This window comes from Melopsittacus undulatus, chromosome 4 (assembly GCF_012275295.1).
Source record: "Melopsittacus undulatus isolate bMelUnd1 chromosome 4, bMelUnd1.mat.Z, whole genome shotgun sequence".
In the NCBI taxonomy this organism is placed as follows: domain Eukaryota; kingdom Metazoa; phylum Chordata; class Aves; order Psittaciformes; family Psittaculidae; genus Melopsittacus; species Melopsittacus undulatus.
The window spans coordinates 13,969,767-13,992,036 of record NC_047530.1 but is presented as its reverse complement, the minus strand read 5'-3'; the positions used below and the strand labels follow the sequence as shown (position 1 = coordinate 13,992,036).

The window sequence follows — 22,270 nt, the reverse complement described above, 5'->3', positions numbered from 1 at the left end:
GAGACATAGTCTTCCTGAATCCTTATCGCTGTCCTCTTCTCCCCATGGACCCTGCTTCCCATTTTTAATGGATTAAAAATTCCTGTTCTGACAGCACAAGTCTTTTTTTTTTGACATCTACAGAAACAGGTTGGTTGTACTGAGGTCATTTTGGGAAGGTGGAAAGAAAGTATAACCAGTAAGAGGAACCCTTGCTGGAGAGTACTCTGCAAGCAGCTCCCTCATCTCTGTAGGGCCTGAAGGTTTTGTTTCTTTGGTCGCTGTTTATCTGAGAGTTACATGAGGAATCCAATAAATAAGTCCTATGTGAACATCCACTCTCTGATCCCTAATGGACAGAACAATCCACCTGGGGACCTTGTCTGTGCTAGAGGATATGGACAGTATTTAGGAGTAAATTACACATGTAGCTTGATGAAGTTGGCTGATTTATAATTTTTGGTTTAAACCTGCTGGAAATGTCAGGTCTAAATGGAAGTGTGTGTGCCTGGATACTAGAACCAGAAAAAATACTCAATTTGCAGTACAGCCTAGCTTAGTCTTACGGTTGGATAGTGAATTTCTGGAGAGGAGCTTTGGCCATAGCCACAGCTATTTCTGTCTTCGGTTAACACTTAATTGAGCTGGTTCTGGTGCCCTAAGAGGCATCTTTTCAGGGTGACTTCCTGAACGGGAGACCTTCCAAACAGGCAGAGCCAGTATTCAAAATGGGCATAATATGTTTCCTGGGCAAAGTCCCACCCTGTGGGCTCCCTGCGCCAGCTGCAGCATCCAGCCAAGTTCGGCAAGTGGCTCTGTGGGGAGTGTGTGCCATAATCCCATCCAGGGGTCACAGAGGTGCCCAGCTTTCACAGCCATCCCAATGGCAGAAACTTCACCTGCTCCTCTGCTCCCTCCTGCTTGCTGGAGCTGACACCCATTTTCCCTGTGTGTGACCCCGGCAGGCACCTCTCCCTGCTGGGACTATAGGTATCACAATCCTCACCCACCCCTGAGACACTAAATACCCCCGTAGGACAGCTCTGCTAATGCTGTCCATCATGAATAGCTCTAATCCATTCTTTATTCATCGCCTTGATGAATTTAAGGCTGCACCCTTGCTGGCATCTCCTCCAGCAGAGAGTATCCCATTATAGGCGTGACTCCCTGGCTCGGCATACCATGACCCTCTGGGCCATCACTCGTTGAGGTTTCTGAACCAAATTCAAAGTTTTCATGGCATTTGTGGAGGAAGCTGACTCTTTAGTGTTGGGTAGCTTACAAATAGAGAGGTTGGCTAATGCCTCCTCTTCTTAATTGCAATTCTTTGCAAAGAAATTATTAGGAAGATATTAACCATATAATGTTTTGGCAGGGTGCTGGGTGGCAGTCATCATTTCTGCTTCTATGGTATGTTTTTAAAAAAGAAATTTAAAAAAAGGACAATAAAGTAGGCTTTTTTGTTGGAAAAGAAGATTTCATGTTATCTGTGTTTGCAGGCTTTCTGGCTCATATGCTGGAGGAATCCTTGCTGCGGGGGTGTTTTCATTTTCTCGTCTAACATGGCAGTGGTCCATCACAGCAGAGGTTTTTAGCTTAAACAATCTGTTTGTGGGGCTGCTGATGGCTCTCACCGCTCATTTTGAGGAGGCATCCACTGCAAGAGAGAGATCAAAGGTAAAACATCTCAAGCAAAGTGAATAATTCTTTTTTTTTTAATTAGTTGTCACATGTCTGTTTAACTTCCTATTTATTTAATGCTCATTTAGTTTTGTTTAAATAAAAAAGGCCAAATTTTGGGACTTGTATCAGCACCTGTGCTTGGGTGGTGTCTATCCTTTGACCTACCTGGCTGTTCAGAAGTGCCAAATATTGTAAAACCTATCCACTTGGCTTAAAGGTTGAGCTGGGACCTGTTGAGTGGGTTTGGGATTGGTTCACATAATACACACAGGTTGGAAACAGGAAAATCAGAATTGCTTTCATCTAAATGTTTTAATGCAAAGTTTGATTTCCTGCATCAAAGACTCAGACTAGGCTGTGGGTGTTCAAATGTTTGTTTTCAGAACTGATTTTTTTGGGGGGAGGATAAATAAACATATTTTACAGAAAGCTTCATGCAGTCAGAAACCCAGGTTTCTACTGAAAAACAGAAATGACCAACTTTTCAATGAGTTCTTCTTTTGAAATTAAATGTGCCCCTAAAATAATGGCATTATTAAATACAGAGACTTTAAATTTCATGCTGTATTCTCTATTGTTGTACAGGCTACGCAACCAAATGGCATGTTTACTCAGCAGTCTTATTCTTTCAACTTTTCTTTGCCTGAGCATCTGATCTCTTCTTCAACAGGCTTGCCGGCTGTGACTCCTGTAAATTGTGTGAATGAAAGGATTTCTGTCAGGCCAGGCTAGAATTTCTGGACTCCACAGTGGTATTTTACTCAGCTTTGTGAGTTCTCAAAGACCATGTTTAATTGGTGGTTGTAGGGACCTTGTTTCACCACTGGATGTTTTTTATTTTCTGGTGAGTACTGTCCCAAGATCTCTATACCTGAACTCCATGGAGATGGAATTGGGCATTTTCCAGTCTGTTCCCACGTTTCACATGCCCAGTTTCCAATGGGATTTTCAGATGAGATTTTCAGAAGCAGTTAATGAGCTTGTTTAAATGTTTTTAGCCTTGAAGAATCCAGGCTGCCAACATCAAGCTTATAGTGCTTTTCAGAAATCAGATGGTCATGCAGACATCTTCAAGGGTGTGCTTGGAGTCTGTCACTAGACTTGAAAAATTGCTGAGGTTCTGAGTCCTGCAGGGCAGCTCTGAAGCCCATTAATGTTTTTATGAAGTTATGGCAGGTGTTTCCACAGCAAGGCAGCATCCAACATTGAAGGCTATGCAGTTGTTAGAAAATTACAAGGTGATCTCATCAACATGCTAAGGCAAGTGTTTGCATCTCACATACCATCCTCACCAGTGAGTGAAATAAGTGGGGGTGATGCTCTGATGATAGATGGAAGTGCCATCCTCCTTGGGGATGGCTGGGGAGATGAGGATGTGTTGTCAGCTCTGGTCCAATAGTGTCTGTGGTACTCTGGTGGCTTTAGCCCACCAAGGAGCTGCCCTGAGCATGAATTCAGGTTGTAACATGGACCAAGTGGCCAGTGACTGTGGAGGAGAAGGCGTATTCAAAGGAGGAGTAGTGGCCAGGGGTGTATGTGGCACTGACCCAAGATTTCTGTATGGAGTTGCTCTTGTAGCTTTGTCTTCCTCCTGTGAATGAAGAGGACTCAGCACTGGTCTTGTGGTGGGACAGACAGAGCATGTGGCAGAATGGGGCAGAGAGAGGCTTTCCTTAGCATCAGCCAGGGAGGGCCATGGTACCAATAATGAACCTGTGAATAATCCTCAATGAGTATCAGAAATACCCTGCACTGTGTTGCACAGTATGGATATAATACCTTTTTTATCAGAAAACCCTTTCAGAGGTGCTTGAAAATTATAGAATGGCTTGCATTGGAAGGGGCCTTAATGATCGTCTTGTTCCAACCCTCCTGCCGTGGGCTGCAACACCTTCTAATAGACCAGGTTGCTTCAGGCCCCATCCAGCCTTGGACACTGCCAGGGATGGGGCAGCCACAGCTTCTCTGGGCACCCTGTGCCAGTGCCTCAGCACCCTCACGGGGAAGAATTTTTTCCTAATATCTGATCTAAATCTTTCCTATACATGCCCATATCAAAAGTCCCTCTCCAGGTTTTCTGTAGCCCCTTTAGTGCTGGAAGCTTTTTCTGAGGTTTCCCTGGAGCCTTTCTTTCTCCAGGCTGAACAACCCCAGCCTATCTCCATAGGAGAGGTGCTCCAGCCCTCTGAGCATCTTCATGCTCTTCTGTGGTCTCACTCTAATATGAGCTTTTAGACTAATGAGGTTTATCACATTTAATTCTGTTTGCTAAGAAAGTTTGTGTAGACCTGACTTCAGCCATCTATGCCTGAAGAAGGGGAAAGTCATTCATATTTCATTAAATGACGTCTCTGTACATAATGGCATTATTTTAGTGTATGGCTTCTGAAAAAAATAAATTGCCTCATTCAGAGTTAACTGCTGTGCAGCAGGGGGTCAGGAATTGAACCCTGTTGCATTTTTATGATGTGAGGGTGCCGTCTAGGATCTCTGTGTGTGTGGAGTCATAACCGTTCAGCTGGACAATTCTTAAAGAATGTTTTCTGTTAAACACATGAATTTCCCTGCAAATAACAAAAAATAGCCTATACTGTCTGTGTTATGATTGACCAGTGCTCACTGATACACTAGCTTTTCTCCTGTGAGGGTGCTATGGGCTATACTGAAGCTGTTTTGGTCTCTGAATATTTTTGCAGACTGTGAAGAGTAATTGTGAATGGGATGGGTTGTTGTTTGTTTTTTTTCTTTCAGATCTCTAAATTTGGTGCCTTTTGCTGTGGGCTCAGTTTGTGCAATCAGCACACAATAGTGCTTTATATCGCTTGCATTGTGCCTTGGGTTCTCTCACAGCTTTTCAGAAAGATGGTATGTATTTTGGTGACCTATACCTCTATTTTTGTAAGGGAGTGAGTAGAGCTTCTTTCCAGGCAGTTGCATTAGTTCTATGTTGATGTGCAAACAGGGACAGTCATGGGTCTGTCTAAACAAGTCAGTCATGACCTACTGAGTTGCAGTCCCTCTGTCTGATGCCAGTGCCACTGATTGCAATTTAGGGGATTTGCTCACACTAGCAATCTGTGACCTGCTTGTGTCTCCTGTCACAGGAGTACTCTGCCCCAACTGCTTGCAAACACCCAGTGAGCAAGCACAAGACCAGTACTTAGAGCTAACAGCTGCTCAGCATGTAGGAAATAAGAGCATGTCCAAACAGGAAAGCAGACAAATTATCTGTTGGTGAGAAGTCACAGGCATGTGCAGTCTATGTGCGCTGCTTCTCCTAGCTGCTGGCAGTGGCTTTCTCATGCCACCAGCTCATCTGGAGATGAATTTCTGTATGTTGGTTCCCTGCTGTAAACAAACAAAAGCCATATCCACTTGTTGCAGAGTATCTTGTGACTGCTGTTGATAACAGATGCAGCCAGAATAAGCAACACAGCAAGAAGGGTGCAGAGGCTTTGTCTCTAGGGAAGCTCCTCTTCAGCATGTTGTTGGGATGTGCCAGGCTTGGTGGCCTCCGTCTCTAATGCAGCCAAGACTTGAGAGTCCTAGAAGAAATCAGCTCTCAGGTGAAGAGTGCCTGGCTCATGCCAGCTGGAGAAGACCAAAGGAAAACTGACCTTTGGTGAAACAGTGAGCCTCTGATGTAGTCAAATACATGCCTTTCATCTCCTATCAGAGGTCCTGCTCTCAAGTTATACAGGATGTAACTATGTCTGAAGTGAAGCATGCAAGCTGTAGGAGAAAAGATGCAGCTCAGACAAGCTTGATCAAATATATCTTCAGTGTCTCCAGCAGACCTTGTTCAGACTAGGTACTTCCTCTAACAGTGGAGACTCACTTCTGATATATTTTTGTGTTCTTTAAACAGAGCTTCTTTTTTGTTCTTGGGGTTTTTTTTTGAACCATGGAGGTCTAGAGAGACCTCTGTGATTTCCAGCAAGTACAGTCCTGTGCCAGTGTAACATTCCTGGGAAATACTTTAGGCAGCCCAGTGCCTGCTGTGGAAAACCACCTAATAAGACGGATAATGGATAGGTAACAGTGACTTTTTAAGTAAAAAAAGAGCCAGCTTTCTTCTGAAGCAACTCTGGCCACCACCATTGTGAAGTTACTTTTTCTGCTCTGTAGATCATCACTCTGAATGGTGCCTCTTCCCCATAACCCCAGCTGCTGAAGTGCTTTGATTGACAGGGCAGTGGCTAATGGTAAAGCAAGCATGCAATATTCTAGGGTGGGATTTTCCAAAGCACTTAAAAGAGTTAGGCACAGAAGTCCCTTTGAAAGTCTTGTCTTCCTGACCCCTTAGGCAGTCTTCAAAATCTCACCCCAAAAGTTGGCCTATCCAATTTAGCCAGTGTAATCGTGATAAAGTAAATGGCAAACCTGACTCCTGATGATGGTGATGATGTGTGTAGTTGAACTAGAGCAACATTTTTTTTTACTAGATGGAATACCAGCCAACTCTTAATCACTGCAAAGTGGGTTATCTCAGCCTTGCAGTGCTTCAGCCATCTATGCATGTCATGCCATGATTTAAATGTGAAAGATGCAATGAGTATGATACTCATGAGTCCTAGCTAATATTATTTGCTTCACTTAAATTTCACCCTGCCATGCAAAGGAGATCAGTTTGATGCATTTTCCTAGTAATCCACAAAATCGTAAGGTTTAACATAGCATTTTGTAGGGACTTACTACAAATTGAGAGATCAGCTCTGTGTAAATATATTTGATGTTTTTTCTTTATCTGTTCTTGAAGTTCCAGTATGATTAAACTAAAATAAACATTGTTATGCAATATGACATATTTTGGTGCAGGAATTGTCCCTAGGCCATTTGCTGAAGTTGGGTTTATGCTTCTTGGCTGGTTTGCTGCCTTATCTCTATCTGCCGGTTTCGTCCTACCTCAATCAAGCCCGCTGGACATGGGGAGACCAGACGACTTTTCAAGGATTTCTGACCCACTTTCTCAGGGAAGAATATGGGACATTCAATCTGGTAAATAAGGGTCATTTTCTAAATTACTCGCTTTTAGGTTAGGCAATAGCAGAACCTTTACGATGATTAATGGCTTGCAGGGGAAAAAATGGAAAATGTTTTCTTTTTAAAAATTTATTTCTGATTTTTGACCTTCTGATAAGTCAGTTTTTCTGGGAATGGATGGAAAAGCCATTCCCAGATGGAATGGGAATTCCCATTCCCAAATGGATGGAAAAAATTCTGGGAATATGGGAAAATAATTGCCTTCATGGGGTGAGCTGTTTTATTTAATGTGAGCTTTACAGGAGTCTCATATTTTTAGGCCCTCAAAGAGCAGACTGCTAGAGATAGATGGTGACATCAATTTTGTGTTTTTATTGTTTTAAGACAAATAATTGTCCTTTTTTTATTATATAATTTGAAACTCAGCTATTTTAACAAGCAGTTTTCGTTGCTGTACTTTGAAAAAGTTCCTGCCACTAATACTGAATTTGAACGAATGGTAGGTTTGAGGGGTCTCAGAAACCTCTGATTTGAGTTATTGACAGGTCTGTGCCCTTGCCAGAGGAGGGATATATTGCATGGTTGCTTGCAGAGCATAGAGTCAATATCTACCTCCTCCAGCCCTGCCTTAGATGTTTGGCTCTGGCTATCCAGGGAAAGCAAGTGCCCAGCACCCGTTCTGTCCTTCCTGTATCAGAAAAGTCAGTGCAGAGGGCTGGGAGAAAAAAAGAGAAAAAATATACTGTTTTCATACTGTATCACACCTTGGTGTCCTGAAGCCCCACATCCTCAGAAATTAAGCCCCTGCATTCAGCCAGTGTGACACATCCAATACCATTGCTGTTCCATTGCAGCCTTCTGTGAGAGCTGGGTGGCTGTAGGTTGTGAGGCAGAAGACTTGATAATTCCCACTGCTGCAACCTTAATCTTTCCAAAACTCCTGCAGAGGTAAAATCCACCCTCTGAAGGACTTCTGAGTTTTCCTCTGTTGCCCTGTTCTCAGCCGTCTCCTGAGAATGGGACTCCATTGGGCAGAGCAATACCAAGGCATGCAAATCCCTTAACTCCTTTCTCCATCAAATGTGATGAATTCAAGTTGATGTTCAGGAGGCTTAGGGATGATGGACTGCGTGTAATCCTATACCACAAATCACATTTACGATGAACTGTCTGAAGCAGGAGCAGTAAGTGCAGCAAAATCCAAGCGTTTGCTCCCAGTGCCAGTTGGGCTGATGCCAGAGCTCTGTCTGGATGGACAGACACCCCTTGTGTCCCATGGCTCCATTTTAAGAGCAAGCAGGGTAAAAAAAAAAACCAAACCAGAGAGATTGTGGGAGAAGGCTCCACCTGTAAGCCAAGGATCAGAAATGTCTCCTCCTGCAAGGTATGTGTCTGGGGCCAGAAGCCATCAGCCTCCAGCAAGGTGAGGCTTTGCAAGAAGCAGAGAGATGCTTCAGGAGCTGTGGGCTGGCTCTCCATTCTCTTTCATTTTTATTTTTAAATTAAATTTTAAATGCAATTAACTATTGCATTTTTATTTTATTAAATATTCCTTCCAGACCTCCTGTATCCATTTACCTTATATTTTACCTGGTAACCACCACTTTTCCAACAAGCACCTAGGAAGGTAATTCCTCACCACTGAACATATCTTCTTCCCCAGACCTGTGCCATGGATTGCAGGTGTCTGCAATGAAAATTCTTATATATGTCATACAAATCTCACTCTGCTCTGCCTCTGTCGGGCAGAGGAGACATGGGCAAGTCTGGTAAGCAAGCAGGAGCTGAAGCCCTCATGCTTGTCTCAGGCTGTGAGGAGATGTCCCAGAAAATAATTGCACCATGCAGATAAAGGATGAGAGTAAATGGCCTCAAGTTGCACCAGGGGATCTTTGGATCAGATATCAGGAAAAATGTCTTCACCAGGAGAGTTGTCAAGCAGTGGAAGAGGCTGCCCAGGGAAGTGATGGAGTCACCGTCCATAGAGGTATTCAAAAGACGTGTAGATGTGGCACTTAGGGACATGGTTTAGTGGATTTGGCAGTATTAGGTTAACGGTTGGACTCAATGATCTTAAAGGTCTTTTCCAACCTAAATGGTTCTATGACATAGTGGAGACCATATGAAGTGCTTGAGTCACAAGCTATTGGGCTCTTAGTGCCTTGAAAAAAATGCTTATCCAGGTGGTAAACCTGCACAGTGACATAAAGTAAAACAAGGACATGGGAGGAAAATCTTGCAATGAAGGTTTGAGTAGAGTTTGCTGTCTTTTTGTTGTTTAAACAATTCCCATTCCCTGTGACCACCTTGGGGTACCACCTGAGGTGGTTTTGAGGAGCCTTCTGTGCTCAGCATACAGCAAATGAAGAGACTTTCCATTCCGCCAGTGATTCAGCAAGCAGCATATGTGATTCTCATTGGTTTTCTCTCTTTATAATCTAGGCCAAGTCTGAGACAGGATCCAGTATGAGAGAGATGCTGACGTGAGTAAAATCTCAATTATACATTGTAGTGGAGAGAAACCTGTTGTCACTGCTGTGATTTTGGCCTAAGTGGCTCCTGTCCTGCCTTCCCTCTGCTTGGTGCAGAGCTTGGGCCATGTGTGTCTGGTGCTGGGACAGTGTGCATGTCCGTCTGTCTTCCTTATTGAAGGAATATAGTTGGATCCCCCTTCCTGGTGATGTTTTATTCAAAATCCTGACATGTAAACTAAGCTTGTTCCTATTTCTGCTAGGCTTGATCATATGCAGAATGGGAATATGTTGTTGTACTTATTCCCTGCTTCTTTTGACACTTTGAGTGCAAGGGGTGATTTGGGAATGATGCATCTATGCACTAATTTCTCTTCAGTTTTCAGCTGGCACAGATGAAGTCAGAGCTCTCCCTTCCCATCCTTGCCCTGGCACTTGTGGCCTGTGTGAACACAGCACTGCCGTAAGTTGGAGGAGAATATATGCTCCAATGTGCACTTTCTTACTGGTTCTGCTGGCAGCTTTCTTTGGCTTTCTGATGGTGCAAAAATTTCAGTGATTGGCTGTGGTCATCTGTTAATTAAGATCAAAATATCCCTGCTTCTTGTAGCCCTGTGGCTTTGTAGATGACAAGCTTAAAAATCTTGAAATCCTGGTGGTTTTCTGCTTTGGAAACAGAAGTTTCGTGAATTGCAAAGGTAAAGAAAGGCTCATCAGCTCCTTGTATTAAGTGCATTTAGGTATGCAGAGAGAATGGTTTTCAAGCACATACAACTTTAGTTTCCTTTTTTATCATGTCATTACAATGCTATTTATTTATTATTTTTGTTTAATAGGACAAAGCAGCAGAAATCACCCGTGATCTGGCTCTTTGCTGGAATGCTCTGTCTTTATTCCCTTTTCTTCTCTTGGAGAGCAAATCTGGATATTACGAAACCTCTGTTTCTGGGTGTGGTAAGTTGCACTCCAAAAACTGCTCTGGTGTGTTAATTTTTGGAAGATGCCTTAAAACCACTTAACTGGGACATTTCTTGAAGCTGCCTAAGGTGCAGAAATACAGCTGCTTATTCTGTTTCCTTATAGCTGAGAAAACAGAAAGTTTCTCTGGGATTTTGTGTCCTAGGTGGAGCGATTCTGGATGCAAAGCAATGCTGTGGTGGCTGTGCTGGCAGGGCTGGGGCTGGCCACACTTGCCTCAGTCGGAAGCACCATGGTGGAGAACAGCCGTGTGCTGCCATGGCTGGAGTGGCTTTCCGCTCTCACTCTTGTCACTTCCCAAGTCTGGGCAAATTACAGGTAACAAATCCCCTGGGCACGTGTCTTGGAGCAGCCTTGTAGGGCTATGGGGTGCCAAGTGGTTGGGGTGCTGCTGTAAACCCCCTACTCCTGGGGTGTTTGTCCTTGACTTGAAGTGGGAAAAGCACTTTTCATATCATGTCTAAGCTTGCATGGTTGTAGCGTACAGGACTCCCTTGTTTGATCTCCCTCAAAATCACCAAGCACCAGTTGCAGGCTGTATATGGGGGTGTGATGTAGGTTGAAGGAAGAAAACTGTAGATACATAATCTCCTAATGAAAAAACCTCGTAAGTCTGTGCTTTATTTCCTAGGGAGATTTGCAGAATTCATTTGACCTGAGCAACACCTTCTCCTTCCTTTGCTTTGCTTCAGGTTTCCTTGCACCTTGGGCTTTTTCTTAAGTTTTTTCCTTTTTTAAGAGTTTGATCTGTAGTGTAGATAAGGGCTTCCTTATCCCATAACCATGCTGAAGACTGCAGTGGTTTGGGAGCCAAGGAGGAGGAGTGAAGTAGGGGTTAACCAACTGTCATGGTTTATGCCCAGTCAGCCATGCAGCTTGCTCGCTCACTCCCCCCTTCCCCTTTCCTTCCCCCCACTCCCAGAGGGATGGGGAGGAGAATCGAAGGAATGCAACTCCCACAGGTTGAGATAAGAACAGTCCAGTAACTAAAGTGTAACATAAATCAGTACTGCTGCCACCAATAATAATAATGATAAGGGAAATAACAAGGGAAGAGAATACAACTGCTCAACACCCACCAACTGATACCCAGCCTGACCCGAGCAGTGATCTCACCCTTCCAGGTAACTGCCCCAAGTTTATATAGTGCTCATGATGTTGGTATGGAATACCTCTTTGGCTAGTTTGGGTCAGGTGTCCTGTCTCTGCTTCCTCCCGGTTTCCCCTCTTCCCTGGCAGAGCATGAGACTCAGAAAGTCCTTGGTCAGACTAAACATTACTAAGCAGCAACTAAAACCATCGGTGTTATCAGAGCTGTTCCCAGGCTGAAAGTCAAAACCACAGCACTGCACCAACTACTAAGAAGGAGAAAAAAAATGAATGCTACTGCTGAACCCAGGGCATCAACAAAGCATATACTTCATACCCATCAATCCTTCCTTCACACAAATCTTTTCCCAAAGGCTGGTCCGTAGGTGAAACAATCACAGTTCACGTCCTGAGTGGAGTCATGGAGTGTCCTTTTCTTGGGCCTGTACCTGGAGTGTGTACATGCACAGAACTGTGTATCAAAAAGGATCTAATCTTAGGTAATCTGAATCTACTTCTGCCTGATGCTACAAAAACTTAGTTTCTTAATGCTAAATTAGAAGCATGAAAAGAATGGGTATCACCTTCTAGCATCATCTAGTAAGTCTAGGTTTAGCCCAAGGAAAAAAGATCATAATTAAGGTGAAAGTGTGCAATGAATGTATTTTGATAAAACTGTAGTGGCTCATGTCTCTGGTGCTGGTTTATGGGCAACTGTCATTTAAATGCTTCATTTCTATATTTCAGTTTCTTTGCAAAGAGAGATGATGCTTTTCAGCTAGATCTGACCAGGGCGGATTTCCCCTGTGGGTGCCTAGTGCATAAAATGCAAATAGCTGGGTTTTAAGATAATATTTTTTTATCTGTTCTCTTAAGCACTTGTGATCAGAGCAACAACTACGTTGTTGATAAGTTTGCAAGGAATGTGCTGTCTTCAATGCCAACGGGTGCTGTCATCTTGCTAAGAGGAGACTTACCTGGGAATGCTCTCCGTTATATGCATTATTGCGAAGGGATGAGGCCAGATACCATCCTAGTGGACCAAGAGGTAGGTACAGAAAGTAATATTAAAAGAGGCAAAAGACAGATGTAAAAATAGGAAGCAAAAGTTCTCAACTTTTCTCCTTTCTCAGCTCGAGGGTGTCTCTTTGTTCAAATAAAACTCATAATATAGAAATAAGTAAAACGGCTTTTTTTTTAAACATTTGTGGGTAGCTCTGGGATGGAGCGTGATGTGCAAGTCCCATTCAAGCTCAAAAAAGCCAACAAGGAGGCAATAGCAGGTAAGGAAAGGAGAAGCCCAAATCCTTCACCACAGCAGATATGCAGATGTGGCACAGGGCTTACGTTTGCCTTGATGAGGAGGCATTGTCCTGGCTGTTTTCTGCAGCGGACCTGAAATACAGATGTTAGGGTAGCAGAAGGCTTCTGGGAGCAGCCTGGAGGGCAGCAGTTGCCTCATGAGCAATGCAGCTTTGGGATTTCTTTCATGGGCTTTACCATGCTGAGGTTCATTTGCTGTGTCCCCTCTGTTATCTTGGCTCCCCAAAGGTGGTTTTGCGTATTTCTGTCTCTGTTTCCTATATTAAAACATAGCTGCTGTGTGTCCCTGGGTGGTGTTTGTACTCTTTCTTTTTTTTCCTGAGAAATAGGAGAAGAAAAACCCCACTTACAGAAGACCCCTACATATCCCCTGCCACATCACTTCTTGCACTTGGCTTTTCAACAAGGGTTCACAACTCGTTGGGAAACCCAAAACCCAGTGCCTCATATTTAACCAAGCCAAAGCCCTCTTGTCTGTCTTACCAGCAGTAGCTATTTTGTGTTTTCTTATAGTTTTGCCCATGGTGAGGACCATGTGCTTCTGATCAGAAAACACTAATGACCTAGTCTGGTGGTGTGATTCCAGGCCATCACTGAAATTACAGGTGACTTTACTGAGCAAATAGAGTCACAGAATCATAGAATACCAGGTTGGAAGGAACCTCAAGAGTCATGTTGCCTAACCTTTCTAGGCAAAACGTGACCTAGACTACATGCCCCAGCACCATGGCCAGCTGAATCTTAGCAGTCTCCAGTACTGGGGAATGTACCGCTTGCCTGGGGAGATTATTCCAATGACTGATTGTTCTCATCGAGAAAAAATTTCCTCTTGTGTCCAACCAGAGTATCCCCAGGAGTAACTTGTAACCTTGTCTTTTCCCTGTGACTCCTTGTAAAAAGGAGTTTCCATCTTCTTTGAAGCCATCCTTTAAATACTGGAACATGGTGATCAGGTCTCCTTGAGCCTTCTTTTCTCTAGGCTGAATAAATCCAGCTCTCTCAGCCTTTCTTTATATGGCTTCCCAGTTCTTGGATCATCTTTGTGGCCCTTCTCTGGACCCTCTCCAGCCTGTCCACATCTTTTTTTGTGTAGTGGGAACCAAAACCGAACAATGTTCCAGGTGTGGCCTGACAAGCACTGAGTAGATAGGACAATGACATCTTTATCTCTGCTGGTGAAGCCCTTGTTGGTGTAACCCAGCATCCTGTTGGTCTTTGCTGTTGCCGCAGCTGCACTGTTCCCTCCTATTGAGGTTGGTTCACCAGGACCCCCAGGTCCCTTTCCATAGAGGTGCTTCCTAGTCAGGTGGATCCTGGCTTGTCATTACTTCTGCAGAAACCATTTCTTCTGGGTGTAAAAATGGATGAAAACTTTGGTACTTGTTTTAATTATAATATTTTTGCTGATAGATGATGACTTACGAATGGTATTTACCCAAGCTGGCAAAGCATTTACCTGGCATTTATTTTCCTGGGAACCGGTGGAATCCTGTGGAAGGAGTATTACCTGATGGGACACTTGCTTTTAATCTCCATCGTTTCCTCCAAGTAAATAAGCAGTAAGCATTTCTCTCATATGTAACAGCTTTCCTAAAATCTTCAGCCTTTTTTTTCTTGAAATTGTTTATAGAACAGCTTGGTATTGCATCCAAAAGACCAGTTTTCTCCACTGACTTCCTCCCCGGTGGTGAGATTATTTTTGCAATTAAAGCAAATATCTATGCAGAAGTAACTCCATCCGGATATAATGTTGCATGTTGTTTTAAGGTTGGTTTGGGTTTTAGGAAGGAAAAATAAGAAGGTGATCAGAAGAGAATATTTACTGATTATTTTTGTTGTTGTTGATACAGTTCATCACAAAAAACAGAACTTTCCTGTCTACTCAAAATGATGGTGGTTGGAGAGCAAATTGCTGCTGCTTCTCCTTTGTGAATGTTGTGGCCAACTGATTAGTATAGAATGAATGTATTCCAGGAATAATCATCATATAAAAATAGCTTAGTAAGAGTGGAGAAAGGATTAGTACTCCCATGAATAAGAGTAGCATCTGCATTTAGACTAGCCAGGGTTAGCCTTGCAAGTGTGGGTAGGCAGAAGAGCATTGCCAGGTGCTGTCAGGAAGAAACAGGCTTCTCCTATGGCTTCTGGTTGTTTGTGAGGTCCAGCACAGGGAAGGGGATGTGTCTTCTGTGCTAGCTGCACAAGGGGGGGTATTTGCTTGCTGTTTTGCAGACTGACACAAAGACATACCCTTTTTGATGTGGTGTGTGTGGTTTGCTAAAGCGCGTGAGGTGGCCCATGGTCTCTGACTTGGCTTCACGATTGCTCTCTCTGTTGTTCTTTTTTGGCAGTAAAGAAGTGTTTGTCTGCATAGGTCTTCATGAAGGTGACTCAACCTGGAGAAGGAGCTATTCGCTTTGGCCATGGGGTACATGTGAGAAGTTGGTTCCTTCCAATATTGTGTTTGACCCAGCAGAATGGATTCATCTTACAAGAAATCTCTATAACTGGACTGAAGACTATGGCAGGTACAAAGCAGAGGCAACTCTGCTACTTCCTGCTCATCATTCTTCTGCCAGCAGCATAACCACATCCATTGCAATGTTAGAAAAATTAAACATGTGCAATAACCATAATGTTGTATGTTCTGGAACATACAGTGAATCTGCATGTGGTATTTTTATTAGTGTTAAAAATAGGACATTTCTAGCCAATTCCAATCTTAAAACTTCATTAGGAGACAAAAAACAATTGAAGATTTGGGACATTCAATGCTTTAAATCTCATAGGTTGAACAGTGATGGATGGTAAAAAGTATTTCTCACTTTGAGGATAGCTAGGATGCTGTGAAGCACATGGTATATCAGGCTTCTTCTATGAAAAGGAAGGAATAAAGTTTTATGAATGACAGGATCAGCTGAATTCCCTGCTGTCAGAGCCGTGGGCTTCATGACAGGTTGTCTTCTGTCTGGGAGGTCTGCAGCTGCCAAGTTGATTGTGTGGTGGATGAAACACAGTGGCTTAAATCTGATGGCTGAATTTTATTCTCATTCCCATTTAGTTTCAAGCCTTCTTCCTGGGAAGCTGTTGCCAATGAGGAGATGTGGCAAGCCAGGTAATTCTCCTTTGCTCCCTTCCAACAGCTGGTGGGCAATGCCAACTCACTGGGATGTAAATACACACCAAAGTGGGTAGCTTGATAGTGCATGGCCTTTTTGGATCTAAACCTGCCAAGCTTTAGAAGGAAAAGGTTGACAGAATGAGAAGAAGCATGCATGGCCTCCAGCAAGTCCTTCAGGAAAGTGGTGGTTTTGTTCACTGAAAGGTTCTGCTCGAAGTATCTTGAGTGAACAAATGGTAGTTGGGATGTAGGGTGAAAAAATACATTGTGGAGAAAAATTTGTATCACTGCCAACTTAAACAGAAATGCTGGTGTACTGTCCCATGGGGGCATGTTGAAGATGTGTATAACCATGTAATGTGAGCTAGTTATGTTAAACAATTATCATATGGACATTTTGCTTCTTTTCTTAGGATGAAAACAGCTTTCTTTATATTTGAACTTGCTGAAACTGCCAGTGTCACTGCAGAAATTAAATCACAACTTTACACATTTGCATACACCGTAAGTTCTATATTCTGGCTAGGAATGCTCCTTGCAGTCTTCATCCTTTTTTCCCCTCCCCTTTTTTTTAATTTCTGAGCTGCATAGAAATACTGTGTTTCCATATAGGTCCTGTAATCTGCCTTCTTGTTCATCCAAAGTGGGAGCATAGCAGATTCAAAGAGATTTGTTCAGGGATTTTATCCATTCCTACTTGCCCCTTCGGTCACGGAGGATGCCAAAAGCTAACCAGTCAACACCCTGCTTTTGCTATAAATATGTTGTCTGTGCTGGGCTTCAAACCCATGCCAAGAGATTGCTTGTCCTGAACTCCCCTCTTTGCACTTATCCCCTCTGTCATTACACAGTCACACATGTGAGCCAGCAAGTGTAAAATCTGACAGTCTTCTTGCTGCAAATTAATTCTGCTGCATTTCACACCAAAGAGCAGCACCCATGAACTGATGTATGTACCTCTGGAAATACTGGACTGCCTGAGATGCCAACAGATGCACAAAATGATCAGTGTGTGTTAGCAGAGAGAAGGAGTGCTTCATACCCCAGCAAAGAGTCAACAAATAGTTTCCTTTCAACTCTTGCCCATTTTGCTGTGATTTTTGCTGTTCTGAAAATCCTTGGGCATGTGCCCGCTGTTGAGTTTATGAATATTCCCACTCAAGTGAACAGACTGCTTAAGTTCTGTGGAAGACATCCTGATCTCCTGAAATACTGAGTAAATGTCTTTGCAGGCACAGCAATTAGATCTGTCTTTTTCCGCAGCCTGGTGTAATGCCTCTCTCGGGGAAGTGCATAATGTGCGGTGGGGTTATCATGATCATCTGTAATGTTTCAAAACAAACAGCTGCCGTAGGAAGGGAAACATTTCAGCCCCCCTTGGATTTCTGATTCACACTATCGCACATTGCATGGCAAACACAGAGTGAGTTACAGAAGCACTCCAGCTCTGGACTTGGACATATAAATAGCATCTGTTCCTTTACAGGCAGTTTTAAAGCACTGTTAAGAGCTGTTGGTCCCCTTCGTTCAATTAATTTGTCCCCCCTGGGCTTTTTTTTTGTCCCTTTAACAGTCGTACAAAGAAATTGTCAACTCTCATCCAAATCACCCAGTGAACTGGCACAAAAACTATGCCATCGCCTGCGAGAGGATGTTGCGTCTCCATCAGGTGGATGTGGATCCTGAAGTGTTGCTCTCTGAAACTGTGAAACATTTCCTTCTGTACACTGAGAAAGCGGAGGATGATCCCCAGCGGCAGGATATTCTGCAGGCTGTGAAGCACCTGAAGAAAGAGCTGCAGGGGCTCAGGAAAATGAAAGAAGATGTGAGGCGGGGAGCTGGGTAGCACCCGGTACTCCACCTGGATGCTGAAGTGCCAAAATTTTGAAGTCAGGACTTAAAATCTGAATTAGGCCTTGACAACATGAGAATGGTTTTAAAAAGTGCCAGAGGTGTCAGTGAAGAGGAAATCGAGTGTGATTGCTTCTGCAGGAACTGTTGTTTGGTCTTTTGGTTGCTGTTGCCAAATGAACTGTTTGTGTTGTTCTGTGTGTGGGGAAAACAGCTCATCACTAAATAAATTACTCTGTTTCAAAAAGGAGTGTTTTCTTCTTAAAAGAAACCTGTAAGTCTGATGTACTGTGAAGCTTTTAAATTTTTTGATGGATGTGGCATCTTTTGTAGATGCAAAACATGTATTTAGCCTTTAAGTGCTACTGAGCCATTTTTCTTTAGCTGTGCTCTATAGGTGTGTTTTCATGCTCATGGGGCAGTTTGGTTAGGTAGGTTTCCATCAGGACAAGTGTGTGGGATGGGATCCTTCATGGGAGCCTGATGGTTTGTTGTTTCAGATGTGCTTTGTCCCCTGTCTGTGCCTGTTGCCCAGGGGTGCTACAGATATGATGTCCTCCTGGCATGGGATGGTGTGTAGATACCAACTCAGCTCATTCTGCCTCCCTTGCTTTGCAGGAATGGTTATTTTTATTGCACTGGGATTTTATGTTGCAATAGACTTTACTGCTCTAGTTTTCCATTAGTGAGAAATCAATTTGTGTGTTTTCCCTTGCAGAGCACCATGACTCTAGACAGCAGTGGGGCATCTGCGGTGCCTGCCTCCACCTTGGGCAGAGAAACTGTGATGCTGCCACCCTGCATGGGGACACAAGAGTGGCTCCCCTGGGATGCTGCATTCCCCGGAGCTCATGGCGCTTGTGCTGTGGCCTCTTCTTCTGCAAGCATGTACTGCTTGTTTACTCTCTCACATCCTCACAGGTACTGGGGATGCCAGAACTGCAATTTTAGAGATGTCAGGGGCTTTAACCAGAAGAATTGAGTGTAAATCCATCCTGCTTTTTAATCTGTCACAAAAGTCAAGCAACTTGGTTAACAAGAGCTCAGCTACTTAAACAACAACAAAAAAAAGGCATAAAATAGCATGTTTTCCAAAATGTTGTCAGTTAACATATACTTCAAATGCTTAAAGTAGATCCAAAACTTTAGTATTATTGGAAAGTTGTGTTCATCTAAATTTTCATCCTTTGTTCTGTGGTTATATGAGATCTCAGCCCAGTGTTTTATAGCAGACAAATTGCTGCCAGGCCAGGATTTCATTTTAGGATTCATAGTAAAATTTTAGGAGAAGGAAGAAGCACTTCCGTACATGTCATGTTATCAAGTGGCACCTCTGGAAAGCTTCCCATAGGCTTGGAGGAACAGATTATCATGTGTGCAGCAGCAAGGGGTGTTGCATGTGGATGCTCTGTTGATCTGTAATTTGATGTTCATGTAGTTGAGATTTAGGCTCACATGGATACTAACCCTAATAGATCCTTTTAAAAGTAGGCTACTTCTGTTGTCTCCAAGTACTGATTTTTCCAAAACTGTTTTTCATGGAATGCTGCCTGTATAAAACTGAAGCTTCCGTCTAGGAATCTCCTAACTCTGATTGCAAAATAACATCCTTTATTTTTCTCCCTCTCATTCTGATTTATTTTCTTAGTTTGATTTCCATAGCAATTCCCCTTCTACTTCTATAAATGATTCCTGTACAACAGCAGGTAAGAAATGAGCAATAAGAAGAAACAGAACCACAGCTTCGGAGTTGCAAAGCCACAAAGCAGAGGGGAAAGAAGAAGAGCAGTTCAGGGGTGTCATTTTAACTCTTTGTGTTGTAATTGACTACATTTCAGGTTGACCATGCTCACTTAAATCTCTTCCTTTTTCTCAATCCCCACACAAGTGTTTGTACAGAGCAGAGGAATATCATACATTCCTCAGGGCAGCTTTCTCAGGGCTGGCTTTCTTCTCCTTTCTCAGAGTCAGTCCTTCAGCCTAGCAGAAAAGCATTAGGAATACAATTTTTGAATGCTTTTGTTACCTGCATTATTGAAAATCCATTCAAGCAAATATACTGAGCTAAGGGTTTTCTTTATCTTGATTAGATGCTCCTCCTTAGCTGCATAGTCTTGAAATAATTGGAAGCTTTTGTGGATTCCACTATCTACTTGGGAGAAAAGAGGGGCTGGACAAAGGTATTCCAGCCTGCAGCCCGCGTCAAGTAATGTATCATCATGTATTGTAATAACCAGTGATGCAAACTATGAGAACTTTCCCATGAGCAAAAGCCTTCCCAGGTGTGAAGAGCAGTGAGAATGTGACTCTTTTTTAGGGAGCAAAATGGAAGTGGTTGCAACTGTGCTATTCACATGTGCCATGTCTATATGAATTGTGTACACGTGGGATAAGGGTGTCTGTGCTACGTGTTCAGCTCAAAGATACCTGTGACAGCTGCTCACGAAGGGTTTAATATTTAACAGCGGTGGAATATTTAACAATGATAGAATTTACAGAATTCCTCCCACTGAATCTGCTCACATGAGATTTGCTGGGGCTTGTAGACGGAACGGTTGTGTGGATGTTTCTGAGATGGTTCACTAAAAGGCGATGCTGAGGGATGCTGGCAGAAGTTTAATTTTTATCAGCTCCTCTTAGGTGGCACCCTGAAGTTTATCAAACAAGTAAAGCTGATTTGCTCTTCGTTAGTCTCAGTTGCATGAATCGGTTGCCAAGTAAACAGGATTTTGCATTTTCCTAATTACTTTCATATTTGTGTTTTACCTCTATTTGTTCTCTTGCAAAACTGGTCCTAATAATTAGTCAGGCTCCTGCTGCCTAGACCTTAAAAAAAATAAATAAAGGAGAATTGGAAAGAGTGAGGAGGGGAATAGACTTCTGAGGATTTTTTCTCCCTTATAAATTCATTTTTGTTACAAGCATCTTTTATACATATTACTAAAGGGAGCACACTAACAAATGCAAATAATAGTTCTTTATTTTATTATGACAGTTAATTAATAGCAACCTGTTTTAATGAATAAAGTCACTCAGAGTCCTTCAGCACTTCCTAAGTAGAGGCCAGAATCTGTAGGGATTCTTTTCCCCCCCCCATTGTATAGCTCCAAGACTCCTCGTACTATATAGGGCCTGTATAGAAATGCTCGCTAATGAAGAGGGAGGGCAAGGAACTTGTCTGCATTCAAAGATCACTGGTGAGTCATTCAGCAAGAAAAGGCCCCTTGCTAGGAATAGTCACAGTTCCGCGGCATTGTGCTAGCAAAAGGGTTTGATCAAAGGTCTCCTGCCGAGCTTGCATGGTTTCCTTTCATACGACGACCATAATTAAAACCACTAATTCTCTTTTAAAATGCTGCAGGATGCCATGTAGGCATCTGTCTGGAGTGTCCTTTGTGCTGTCGGGAGCTGTTAAGGACCAGCGCCGAGGGCTTTTCAGCTACATGCCAGTCAGGAAGGTGATTCGACATAAGGGTGCCTCTGAAGGCTTGACAGGGCCTTGACTACACAATTCCAGCTGAATTTGCCCCTTGTCAGCTGCCAGTAAATAAATCTCAAAGAATGGAGGGGAGGGGGGAAGCTGAAGTTTCATTACCTGATCCCCGGGGCTTTGTTGGTTTTGGCATCGCCCAGGGGGAAGCCCTCACCCCTCGGGGCCAGGGAGCTGGAGATGGCCATTGGAGACCCCAGCGCCCAAGCCTTTGAAGACCGTCAATACTTGTAACAGTTCAGCTGTTAGGAAGACAAATAAATGGAAGAGCCCATTAATCCCCTTTGGGTACTTGGTGCCTTTTGCCCTTTTATCGTAGCCTTATTAGGTTCCTACTCATCTTGAACCAGGAGGGTTGAATTGAAGTTGTTGAGCGCTAATTGGCAAAGACTTTTCATCACGGGCCAAGAACTTTCACTGACTTGAAAGTAACTTTGCCTTGGGGAGGATCAGCAAATTTTTGCCTTGCCATTAAAACAAAACCCCCAAATCTTGTTGGGATTCAATGCAGTGTTTAAAAAAATTAGGAAAATATCAAAAGATGCAACTGCTAAATTGCTAGGCTTGTCCTGCATGACGATGTTGGCAACTTTTATTTGCTCTTTAAAAGAGAGTCAGGGAGCCAGAGAAGGCTCAGAGCAACCCACCCTGAAATGCAGTTGAAACGCATGTCTTCATGTGTGTACACGTGCGTTACCAAAACCTGCTCATGGGCTAGGCTTCCCAAAAGCAGCCTGGGAGATGATCTGTAAGGTCGCACCATTGTTCTTGACAATTTGCCACCGCTCAAGGTTCAAGCAGAGTGGTGCTGAGCTTTCCATGTTCCTGGGGACAATTCTGGTTGCCCTCTAGTCATCCCTGGGTTTGCTAGTGGTATTTATTAATGGGAACTATTTCAGTGTGGAGACTCTTAGATGGTCTCTTATGAATTGTTTTTAATGTTGATTTTGGTAAATGTTACATTAATTTGAACGTACTTACTGTGCTCTCTTCTTTCCGTCCCTCACTGCATATTTTAAATCAATAAAAAAACCTTTTGGTTTGCAAAACCATCTTATATATGGTGACAGTGTCATGGGCCACCTCAGCCTGGAAGACATCAGGCTGGGGATTTTAGAGGACAAAATCCTATTGATCTACTCTTCAGCCTCTGCATGTGGAGGACTCATGAGACAAGGTGCCTATATTAAGGATAGCATCTCCCACTGGGATGCCAATGTGTGTGCCCTGACAAAATCCACCCATGCCAGAGCTCTCACCATCTTTCCAGGGACTTCCAGCACCTGGAGCTTGGCACAGTGC

General features: G+C 43.3%; 1 protein-coding gene across 5 annotated transcripts in view; it reads left to right on the top strand.

The window, feature by feature from the left end:
- Positions 1 to 17,725, top strand: part of TMEM260 (transmembrane protein 260) — a 34,626-nt gene extending 16,901 nt beyond the window's left edge. For 2 of the 5 annotated variants that reach the window (XM_031051967.2, XM_031051966.2), the window contains exons 4-16: positions 1,479 to 1,656; positions 4,414 to 4,527; positions 6,481 to 6,660; positions 9,088 to 9,128; positions 9,496 to 9,579; positions 9,953 to 10,070; positions 10,240 to 10,412; positions 12,060 to 12,231; positions 13,917 to 14,065; positions 14,858 to 15,034; positions 15,568 to 15,621; positions 16,041 to 16,131; positions 17,201 to 17,473. In XM_031051967.2, the coding sequence (XP_030907827.1) occupies positions 1,479 to 1,656; positions 4,414 to 4,527; positions 6,481 to 6,660; positions 9,088 to 9,128; positions 9,496 to 9,579; positions 9,953 to 10,070; positions 10,240 to 10,412; positions 12,060 to 12,231; positions 13,917 to 14,065; positions 14,858 to 15,034; positions 15,568 to 15,621; positions 16,041 to 16,131; positions 17,201 to 17,473 (1,804 nt within the window). The other 3 variants (XM_031051969.2, XM_013129872.3, XM_031051968.2) reach the window with 3 other exon arrangements.
- Positions 17,726 to 22,270: the final 4,545 nt, after the last annotated feature.